The 12,104-nt window shown below is 45.4% G+C and overlaps 1 protein-coding gene across 2 annotated transcripts in view; it reads left to right on the top strand.

The window, feature by feature from the left end:
* The window catches only part of SLC44A4 (solute carrier family 44 member 4), a 65,067-nt gene that overhangs the window by 14,343 nt on the left and 38,620 nt on the right, over positions 1–12,104 (top strand). For both annotated transcript variants that reach the window (XM_053295542.1, XM_053295541.1), the window contains exon 2: positions 12,042–12,090. In XM_053295542.1, the coding sequence (XP_053151517.1) occupies positions 12,042–12,090 (49 nt within the window). The remainder of the gene's footprint in view (positions 1–12,041; positions 12,091–12,104) is intronic.

Raw genomic sequence — 12,104 nt, 5'->3', positions numbered from 1 at the left:
TTCTTAAGGAGTGGTCTAACCATTGCCTCCTTTAGACAAGGAGGCACCCTACCCTCCCTGAGCGATGCATTTATGATATTAACTAGGCAACCATCTCCCTGCTAGATAGAAGCAAGTCTGGCAATCCAGAGACCAGGTGGTAGGCCGCACTGCCCCAAGCAGCTTGTCCACATCCTCAGGAGTCACAGATTGAAACTGATCCAACCTAATACTGCAAAAAGGATTGCTGGACACCTCCTCCAGAGACCAAATAGTGGAGTCCAAGTCGGCCCGAATACAGTAGATCTTATTTGTGAAGAACCAGGTTTTTTATTGGTTTTTTGACTTTGAAATAGTGATATTATTTTTATATTTGTACTTCTAATTTGTATTGTGCGTTGTGTGTTATACTGTAAACCACTTTGGGATTATGTTAATGAAAAGTAGTATGGAAATGGAACAATTCAATCAATAAAAGCAAATTAAAGATCTGAAGTGATTTCCTCCTGCATTTGCAAACTTTAAATAAAGATATTGAAATGAGAACCGATCCTGCAACAATGCAATGGCAGGGGTATAGCTGGTGGGTATGATGGCCTGAAGGAGCTATACTCCTACTCTTTGTAGTGTTGTGAGCTGCATTAAACCCCAAACCCTCTGAATATATGAACCATTCACATTACTAGCAGGAACAATAGTCCTGCTGGATCAGACCAAGGATCCATTAGGCTTACCTGTTTCTCTTGCACTGTTTCAGTCATATGCTTGTGTTGGTTTTTAATCTTGTTTGTACATGCAAGCCATACTTCACATCTTTTGTACAATCTGTGCACAGTGCAGATCTGTATGCACATACATTTAAGACATTGTGTTGGAACACATGTGCAGTACTGCACTTATCTGTGCTATGCATTTGATAGGGCGTAAACACAGGTTCACTCTTAAAATGCATATACAGTCCAGTCATTCACAGAACATGTTCGTGTGTGCAGACACCTGTATGCCTGCTGGGGTATCCCCTACAATCTATCAGAAGAGGGCTGCAGTTTCCTATGTGCAGGGAGTACTTGTATACAGAAGTGCATTTGAGAATCAGTGCAACACACATGCCTCCAGTGCAGTCTGGCCGTGCTTTTGCCATCCCTTCTGCTGTTTCTGTGAATGAGAGAGCATGGCAAAGATCAGGAGAACGGCTTTTACAAAATGGCAGTTGGTCCATTGGGGTGGAGGGAGCCAAATACAACACTAGCATAATACCATTGCCCACAACTTTGATGTTTCAGTTGGTCCAGCGAACTTTGAAGTTCATCAGAACTCTTCCTGCTGCTGGAGTATATTTTTTGAGGAATGCCCATGCATTTTACAGTTGCTTCATTTGCATATTTAAAGGCAGGGATAATTGGAATTCCAAGGTCCAAAGGCCATTCACTCTAATGGATGCTCTAGCACTAGAGTGAAAGGAAGGGAAAGCCGCCCCACCTCCCATGACACTTCCAGCCACCTCAGGAACAAAGCAGTCCTTTCTCCAAACCCATCCCTCTCTAATACAGAATGCTCTGACTTGCTTGCCCTTAGGATGTTTAAGTCAAGAGATATTGGAGGCTTGTGCGGTGGGTGGGTGGGTGGGGGTTCACCCAGTGAAATTGAGTAGCAGCTGATTATTCAAAACAGAGGTAAGAAAGTACTTTCTCATACCATTCTGGAATTCGATTGCACAAGGTATCAAATGACACCAGGCACTAAAGCTAATATAGCTTTAAAATAGAATTAAATTAATGGAGAAGACTGTCAATGACTCTTCGTGGTGGCTGCCTAGCACCTCCAGGTTCAGAGGCAGTATGCTACACAATCCCAGCTCCTGGAGGACAGCAGGGGAGAGGGCTGTTTCCTTCATGTCCTGCTCATGGTCTGTCTAGAGCAGGGCTACACACCTTCAGTCCTCCTGCAGATGCTGGACTAGAACTCCCATCATCCCTGACTATTGGCCACTGGGGAGGATACAGCTCCAGTCTAGAGGAATCTAGCTGGTGACCCCTATGGAGAACAGAATCCTGGACTTGATTAAAGTTTATTTTCCACACTCAAGAGCTCTGATCAGTTGTCGTGCTGTATGCAAATCCAGGTATCTGTATAGAAGTTCTGTACATACGCAAGTTGTACATGCAGTTAACAGGGCTTTATTGTCAGGGAGAAGGACTCTAGCCCAGCTTTACTGTGATATACTAACTATGTACACGGAGGAACTGTTTTCCTTTCCTCCACTGGCCATCCTGCTATTCCCTTATCTGAAGTGGTACAATCAAGTTTGACCACCCTCTGTTGTTTTGAATGAACCAGGCTTCACAGGGGCTTCTTCTAAACATTCATGTAGTGCTGTGAGAGCCCCTTTTTCTGTGGCCTCATCCCATAAGAACATCCCTGCTGGATCAGGCTAAAGGCCCATCTAGTCTAGCATCTCCCTGTTTCACACAGTGGCCTACCAGATGCCTCTGGGGAGCCCACAGGCAAGAGGTTAGGGGCAACTGGAATTGAGAGGCAATGTGCCTCTGAGGCTGGAGGTGGCCACCAGACTAGTAGCCATTGATAGACTTGTCCTCAATGAATTTATCTAAGCCCCTTTTAAAGCCGTCCAAGCTGGTGGCCATCGACACGTCCCATGGCAAGGAATTCCATAGATTGATTATGCACTGTGTGAAAAAGTACTACTTTTTGTCAGTCCTAAATATCCTGACATTCAGTATCATGGGATGACCATGGGAGTTCTAGTGCTGTGAGAGGAAGAAACATTTCTCTGTCCACTCCATACATAATTTCATACACGTTGATCCTGTCTCCCCTTAGTCACCTCTTTTCCAAAGTAAAGAGTCCCAGATGCTGTAGCCTTGTCTCATAAGGAAGGTGCTCTAGGCCCCTGATCATCTTGGTTTCTCTCTTTTGCATCTTTTCCAGTTCTACAATGTTCTCCTTGAGATACGGTGACCAAAACAGTGTGCACAACTCCAGATGTGACTGCACCATAGATTTGTACAAGCAGCATTTTTATTTTCAATCCCCTTCCTAATTATCCCTAGCATAGAATTGGCCTTTTTCACATCTGCCACATACTGAGTCGACACTTTCAATGAGCTGTCCACCACAACTCCAAAATCTTTTTCCTGGTCAGTCACTCAGATCCCATCAGCATATATATTAAGTTGAGGTTTTTATCCCGATATGCATACATTTGCTTAGACTGAACTCCATTTGCCACTTTGTCACCCACTCCCCCAATTTGGAGAGAGCTTTTTGGAGCTCCTCACAATCTGTTGTGTATTTTGCTATCCTAAATAGTTTAGTGTTGTATACAAATTTGACCACTTAGCTGCTTACCCCAACTTCTAGATCATTTATGTAATAGTTAAAGGGCACTTGCCCCAGTACTGACACTTGGGGGACCCTACTTCCCTCCATTGTGAAAACTCTCCATTTATTCTGATCTTCTGTTTCCTGTCCTTCAACCAGTTACCGATCCACAAATGAATCTGTCCCCTTATTCCATGACTGTTAAATTTACTCAAGAGCCTTTGGTGGGGAACTTTGTCAAAAGCTTTTTAGAAGTCTAAGTATTCTATGTCAACCAGATCACCTTTATCCACTTGCCTGTTGATGCTCTCAAAGAACTCCAAAAGGTTAGTGAGGACTTGCCCTTGCACAAGCCATGCTGGTTCTCCTTCAGCAAGGCTTTCTCTTCTATATGTTTCTCTTCCTATGCAGCGGCAGCAATAGTTTGTATAATTTCAAGAACATTCTCAAAGTGATTACATAGCAAAAAATCATAAGAAAACTGTTCGTTGTCTGCTCCTTCCCCCCCCACACCTCACCAACAATAGCTTCTGAGATTTAGTTAAAGCACTGCTTTAACACTTAATGAACCCCACCAAAAAAGATCCAGCTGTAAATACTTAGAAAGAATATTTTCTGTTGCCTTGCATGAGATTAATATATTCCTCTGCCACAAAAACAGTCTTTGGTGTCTTAATGACCAGTGCAGCCTCCCTAGGTTTGCTAAATCAATTAAGTTCTGTAATGAGACAGGGAACGGTTACTTTGGATCAACCCCAAACTAAAAGAATGCCAGGAAATGTGATTCCATCAGAGTCAGCTTCAACTGAGAACTGTTTCCTCTCCTGCTGCAGCCCTTAGCTTAGTCTTTAGGAAACCTAGAAAGTTTTGCCATGCCACTATAAATATTGCCTTGATAAGAAATGCTGTTGTAGTGTGCCAAGTAGCCACTGGGCTTTGATCTCTGGCTTTTTGTCCACTGGACTGCACTCGATCATGAGCTGCAGTTCTGCCTGTTGTGAGTCATTTCCCTGGCGAGCAAACTGGTCAGACCAGAAGTGTGGAATTTGCCTCTCTGGGCTTGGCAGCGCACACAGCACTTAAGCATCCTCCCTCCCTAGGGAAAAGTTGGAATGCTCCTTGCCATCCTGTGTCCATCCACTGATGTCTGCAATCGGCAGCAAGTAAATTGCACTCATTTCTTTTTCAAGTGCCACATAGTAATCATTGTAATCATTCACTCTCTGCATGAAGTAATACAACATGGCAGAGGCATGGGCAGGCACTGCACCAGTTAAGGAGAGGGGTTTATTTCCTCTCTTGGCAGTGGCCCTTTCTCGGGTGGTGTCCACAACTTGATTCTACTGCACAAGGCAGGAGTTAGATCAGGGCTGCTCAACTTTAGCCCTCTGGCAGATGTTGGCCTACAATTCCCATAATCCCTGGCTATTGGCCACTATGGCTGGGGATTATGGGAGTTGTAGTCCAAAAACAGCTGGGGGGGGCTATGTTGACCAGGTCTGAGTTAGATAGTTGAAGTGTAAGGGCTCTGCACCATTACAAAGTTGGGTTGCACTAGGGAACAACAACAGCAAATATTTATATACTGTTTTTCAGCAAAAGTTTCCAAAGCAGTTTACATAGAGAAATAATAAATAGATAAGATGGCTCCCTGTCCCCAAAGGGCTCACAATCTAAAAAGAAACATAAGCTAGTCACCAGCAACAGTCACTGGAGGTACTGTGCTGTGGATGGACAGGGTCAGTTACTCTCCCCCTTCTAAATAAAGAGAATCACCATGTTAAAAAGCCTAGTTAGCAGGGGAAGCCAACGTGATCCGGAAATGCTGCTCTAGTAGAACAATTGCAAGGCTGATTCTTGTGTTGCAAGGGCGGGGAGGCTGCTGCTTCTCAGGGAAACAATTTACAAGCTATGTGGTGGGTGGGATCCTAGGATGATTATGCTTGTGTCGTCCATGCTAACTCAGCCCCTTGATACTGGTGTGGTTCTTCCCACATGCTCCCAGCCCTCTTAAGTGGCTGCTAATAATAACCCTGAGCATTGGTATAGCACTCCCAGGTGTCCCTAAGAAGCTGCCTTGTACAAAGTCAGACGATTAGCCCATTTCACTCAGTATCATCTGCAATGATTGGCAACAGCTCTCCAGAGTTTCAGGCCAGAGTTGTCTTTGCTCCACCACTGAGCTATGCACTTTTTCTGTCGGCACTTGTAGCAGAAATCCCAGACGTGCCATCCTTCCACATAAGAACTCTGCTGCTTTGGATTAAAGGCCCAGGTTAAAGTGCAGCCAGCCTTCAGGGAGGGCCGTGGCTCAGTGGTTAGAGCACACATGATTTGTATGCAGGAGGTTCCAGGTTCAGTTCCTAGTACAGTGGTCCCTCGACTTACGAAGATAATCCGATCCAAACGCACGTTCGTAGGTCGGAATTTTCGTAAGTCGAAAAGCGCATCCACGGAGGTCCGGAACACTCGTAAGTTGAGGAAGCCGCATCTAAACCGGCAACGACTTCCGGTATTTTTTGTCATTCGTATGTCGAAATCTTCGGATGTCGAGTGCTTCGTAAGTCGAGGGACCACTGTATCTCCAGGTTGGACTAGGAAACACCCTTCTCTGAAACCCTGGAGAACTGTTGCTAGTCAGAGGAAGCAAACTTAGATGGACCAGCAATCGAACCCTGCACTACGCAACTCTGTCTGTTCCACCAGATTGCTCTGAGTAGTCTGCAGTTGGGACATGAAGCCAGCAGCGCCCTCCCACTGTTGCCCTTCAGCACTGGTCTTGGAACAGAGGATCCAAATAGCCATCACAGCTAGCAACCACTGATAGACCTGTCTTCTATTACAGGGGTCCCAACTTTGGACTCCTGGAAGTTGCTGGACTACAACTTTCACCATCCTCAGCCACAATGGCCTCTGGTATATTAACTTGTTTTAATCTCCCTTTAAGGCTACTTAAGGGGCTGTTGTCACATCCTGGAGGCTTTACAGACAGGGCTACTACCCCGAATTTCCTTCAGAAGAGAGTGTGTGCGTTCACACACAAGCCAAACCAACCCTAAAGTCCCTTTGAGATCCTTGGACCAACTCCACACACAAATCGGGCTTTGTCTTGCAAATTCTAGCTTATCTCGATGTATTTCTGGGTTTTAAAATACTGGTTTTAAGCTACTTTTTCTGAAAACGCTGGAGCAAATAGGGAGAGGCACTGATGTAGAATCATTAGCATGATAAGAGGGATATACTCTTATAGGAATGCAGATATAGCTTTTTAGTAATCCCCCCACCCTGGACCCCGCCCATTGCCTAGAAAGAAAACACGGAGGCATGCCATGTGAACTTGCAAAAACAAAAAACGAGAGCAGAAGGGAGGGGCTGCTTCCCTCAATGCCGTGAGTGTAATTCGAAGTGGCTTCACTCAACATTTACCTCGTAGCATGAAGCCATGTGTGAATAACTCCCTGGTATATGAGGAGAGCTGGTCTTGTGGTAGCAAGCATGAATTGTTCCCTTTGCTAAGCAGCGTCTGCCTTGATTTGCACCTGAACAGGAAAATATATGTGCGAGCACTGTAAGATAGGAACATAGGAAGCTGCCCTAAGCTGAGTCAGACCACTGGTCTATCTAGCTCAGTATTGTCTTCACAGACTGGCAGCGGTTTCTCCAAGGTTGCAGGCAGGAATCTCTCTCAGCCCTATCTTGGAGAAGCCAGGGAGGGAACTTGAAACCTTTTGCTCTTCCCAGAGCGGCTCCATCCCCTGAGGGGAATATCTTACAATGCTCAACTTCTAGTCTCCCATTCATATGCAACCAGGGTGGACCCTGCTTAGCTAAGGGGACAAGTCATGCCTGCTACCACAAGACTAGCTCTCCACCCTTAGGGAATGGGACTGCTCTGGGAAGAGCATCTGCATGCAGAAGATTCCAAGTTCCCTCCCTGGCATCTTCAAGAGAAACTGCTGCCAGTCTGTGTAGACAATATTGAGCTAGATTTGGTAGGAGGCAGCTTCCTATATTCCTAACCTGTGGCAGAATATTCTTTAATTTTGTATAGTTTCGTTGGCAATCAACTACCAAAAACTTGTTTAGGACTGCCCAAACTGTAGCATTGTGTGTAAAGAGAGACTTCTATCTATCCATTTCCTCCATACCATGTAATTTTATAAACCTCTATTGCAGGCATGGCCACCCTGAGGCTCTCCAGCTGTCTGACTGCAACTCCCATCTCCACCTGTCACAGCTTATTGTAACTGGGGATGATGGGAGTCATAGTCCAGCAGCTAGATAGCCTCAGGTTGGCCACCCCGGCACGATTACATTTACTATCTTTCCTCTACCTTCCTCATAGGGAAGGTAGTCCAGACTCCTCATCATTTTGGTTATTTGCATGATGATTTGCACTTGGGTTGCACATTCTTGTTCACCTGGAAGCGCCATCCATGTAGAAACTGCATAATGTGTGAAGCAGCTCAAAGTTCTAATGCATTTGGGGAGCACCCCCTTCCCTGACTTCTTATTGACTTACCCAGAACTATAAAAGTACATGGAACGTTGTCATTTCAAAGTCTAGACCTGTTTCAGACTAGCTTTTGGGTGGGCTATGGGGTGGAGACTGCCTTGGTTGGCCTGATGGATGATCTCCAGTTGGGAATTGACAGAGGAAGTGTGACTCTGTTGGTCCTTTTGGACCTCTCAGTGGCTTTCAGCACTATCGGCCATAGTATCCTTCTCTGGAGCATCTAAGGGGGTTGGGGGTGGGAGGCACTGCTTTGCAGTGGTTCTACTCTTACCTCTCGGGCAGATTCCAGACTGTGTCCTTCGGGGACTGTTGTTCTTCAAAAACTGAACTTCGGTATGGTGTCCCTCAGGGTTCCATCTTGTCTCCAATGTTGATTAACATCTACATGAAATCACTGGGAGAGATCATCAGGAGATTTGGTGCAGGGTGTTATCAGTATGCTGATGACACCCAAATCTTTTTCTCCATGTCAACATCACCAGGAGAAGGCATAACCTCCCTAAATACCTGCTTGGAGGTAGTGATGAGCTGGATGAGAGATAACAAGCTGAGGCTGAATCCAGATAAGACAGAGGTGCTTGTTGTGTGGGGTTGAAACTCAGGGAGATTATTTTGATCTGCCAGTTCTGGATGGGGTCACATTTCCCCAGAAGGAACAGGTACGCAGTTTGGGGGTGCTTCTGGACACAAACCGCTTCCTGGTGTCCCAGGTTGAGACAGTGGCCAGAGGTGCCTTTTATCAGCTTCGGCTGATAGCCAGCTGTGTCCTTTTCTTGAGATAAATGACCTCAGAACAGTAGTACATCTGCTGGTCACCTCCAGGTTTGATTACTGCAATGCACTCTATGTGGGGCTGCCTTTGTACATAGTCCAGAAACTGCAGTTGGTCCAGAATGCAGCAGCCAGGTTGGTCTCTGGGTCATCTCGGAGAGACCATATTACAACTGTGTTGAAAGAACTACACTGATTGCCCATAAGTTCCTGGGTAAAATACAAGGTTTTGGTTATAACCTATAAAGCCCTAAACAGCTTGGGCCCTGGGTATTTAAGAGAGCGCCTTCTTTGCTATGAACCACAGCGCCCATTGAGGTCATCGGGAGAGGTTCATCTGTAGTTGCCACTGGCCCATTGTGGCTACTCAGGGACAGGACTTCTCCATTGCTGCCCTGAGGCTTTGGAACACACTTCTTGTTGAAATAAGAGCCTCCTCATCACTTACAGCTTTTAAATATTCAGTCAAGATGCATTTGTTCATCCAGGCTTTTAGTTAGATATTGTTTTAATTGTGTTTTTAATAGTGTTAATGTCCTAAATTTTAAATTGTTGTAATGTGTTATCCTTTTTATTTGTTTTGTTGTAAACCGCCCAGACACTTGTGTTTTGGGCGGTATACAAATGTGTTAAATAAATGACCTTTTATATCCAAAAGGTCTTTCTTTTTTCCCCTTTTTTTGCAGGATACCATGTTTTTGGTAACTTGGAAAAAAGTTGATGTCTTGTAGAGTAACACTTTTTTATTAGTATGATCTCCCTGCCCAGGGTCGTAACTATAATAGGGCAAGGGGAGACAGTTGTCTGGGGGCCCACTGCCGTGGGGCCCCCCCAGAGGCAAGTCACATGACTGACTCCCCCAGCCGCGCACCCGCCCGGGCTTCCTTCAGTTGTATTCATCCTCCAAAACTGATGTGAGTGTTAAGACCTGGAGCTACCAGAACAGCATGTCTTTCTCTAGTACCATGAAATGACTTGCACCATCCACAATTTACAAAACCTTTTTGAAAATAATTTAGGATGTTGTTTTATTGTGGTAAAGTGTATGTACCCGTGTTTCCCCGAAAATAAGACAGTGTCTTATATTGATTTTAGGCCCAAAAAATGCACTAGGGCTTATTCTCGGGTAGGTCTTATTTTGCACACACCTCCCCCGCCACGGCAGGCAAGCACAGAACAACTTACTCCGAGGTAGTGCCCCAAGTTTAAACCCCGTCTCCTGCCGTTCTCGATCCCTGCAGCCAGCGCGCGGCCGTGAACCCCTACCTCCCGCCTAGGTCCTATTTTTGGGTAGGTCTTATTTTCGGGTAGGTCTTATATTAGCGGCACATCAGAAATTACTGCTAGGTCTTACTTTCGGGGAAACACGGTATGTATGTATGTATGTATGAATGACTATGCTTTTTGTTACCACTATTCAGCTTCATTTAAGATTTCTTTACTTTATGAGCTGAGCTTCAGTGAGGGGGGACCCATTTTAAAATCTTGTCTCTGGGCCCACTCCAACCTTGCTACGCCCCTGCCCCTGCCCCAGGATACTAAATCTCAATTTTAACAGCAGGAAAGACCTCACAGGGAAGGGAGAGCCTATAGTAACAAGTGATGAATATGGGCCACTAGTTACATGGACTCATGTTTTTTTTCACCAATCTTGGTGTGACAAGGTGTTGTAATAGTTGCCAAGAATTGGGTATGTACTGTTGGATCTGATCCAGTCAAGATGGAATTCATCCCTCCTGAATCCTACTGCCATTTTATCATTTGCTGGTTGGCAAGAGCCTGTGATGCTTCTACTAATTTCATTGTGGAGTGGTAGCTGTTGGTGGAATCATTCTGGGCAAGATTCTCGCATTTCCTCTTCTATGATGGCTTGCATCCTGGCAGAGCTGACAACAGTAGTTCTTCAGTACCTGCACTTTCTGGCTTGATTTCAAGGTGCTCTTTGCTTGCTTCCTGGTTGAATTTTTACAGCTTTCTCTGCTTATCTCTTATCTCTGGTAATTGGAACCAAATAGTTTCAATGTCATCGTCATTGAACTTGGAGCAGTGCCTTGTCAACAAATACACAGGTCAGGCCTGTCTGAATGTGTCACTGTGCGATATGGTTTGGGGCAGTTGGGCTGTCTGGATTTAATTCCCTAGTCTTAAATCAGTGCTTATTCTCAGCTGCTGCTGCCTGACTGAGACCTGATAGATAGGTCTATCAATGGCTACTAGTCTTGTGGCACCTCCAGCCTCAGAGGCAAGATGCTTCTAAATGCCAATTTCAGGGGAGCAACAGCAGGAGAGAGGGCATGCCCTCACCTATTGCTTGTGGGCTTCTCAGAGGCATCTGGTGGGCCACTGTGTGAAACAGGATGCTGGACTGGATGGGCCTTTGGCCTGATCCAGCAGGGCTGTTCTTAGTTGCTGCCAGTCTGTGTGAACAATAGCCTATATGGACCAATCATCTGATTCAGTATAAGGCAGCATATGTTCCTAGAAAGCCTGGCCTTTCAACCAATGCTTGATTTCTATCCAGGCCAAGTGCACAGAACCTGAGACTGCCAGGAATTCACACTTCTGGGAAATCCTTATTTCAGATATATCTTAGCTGGTTGTGGTTACTCATGGGGGGGGGCGGTGGGTGGGGGGCTACTCTGCACATGTTCTGGGGAACCCTCTTCTATATTATACTTGCAAGTCTATGCTCTGGCACTGAAAATAGGTTCTGGAATGATATTCTGGTATCTAGTAATATTCTGAATGATATTCTTGTTATGGAAACCTTACTTGCTATCTCGGCTTAAAAAAAAAACAAAACTAAATGAGAAGTATGTTAATGAGAGGTGTGTTGTTAAGAAGTGTTGTTGTTGCCAGAAGTGCCTCTTTCCCACCAAAAGAAAGAAGGCAGGGGGGCAACTTTCAGTGGGACAACAGTATGACAGGAAACAGCTTGCCTCTCGCACCATCTGTTGTAGTCCCAATAAGAATTCTTCCCCTGGCTATTCTGAGTGGGGGGCGAGGTGGGGGGGTAGATACTACTCACAAGCATGCCTCTTATTAACTCAAGTCAGCGCACGCCTTGTATGACTATGAGAGCCAGTGCAGAGTAGTGGTTAATATGTCTCTGGGGAAACTTGGGTTCAATCTGCATTCAGCCATGAAGCTCACTGAATGACCTTAGGCCAGTCACCATCTTTCTGCCTAACCTACCTCATGGGCTTATGAGGAGGATACAATGGGAGGAGGAACCACTGATGCTGCCCTCGCTATCTTAGATGAAGGATGGGGTACAAATGTAATAACTCTCCTAGACTCTTCTCTGTATACCTGGAGTCCTTCCCCCCCAAGTCTAACCATGAATGACCAGGCCAGCTCATCACCCCACACATAATGACTTGGCATTCTAGCTTCCAGTTTCATTCCACTCTCACTTCCTTTCTCTCACCAGGGGAGAAGTATAAATACGATCCCTCTTTTCGTGGTCCTATTAAGAACAGGTAAGAAACCCTTG

This window comes from Hemicordylus capensis, chromosome 2 (genome assembly GCF_027244095.1).
Source record: "Hemicordylus capensis ecotype Gifberg chromosome 2, rHemCap1.1.pri, whole genome shotgun sequence".
NCBI lineage: Eukaryota > Metazoa > Chordata > Lepidosauria > Squamata > Cordylidae > Hemicordylus > Hemicordylus capensis.
This window is presented reverse-complemented; position numbering and strand designations above follow the sequence as displayed.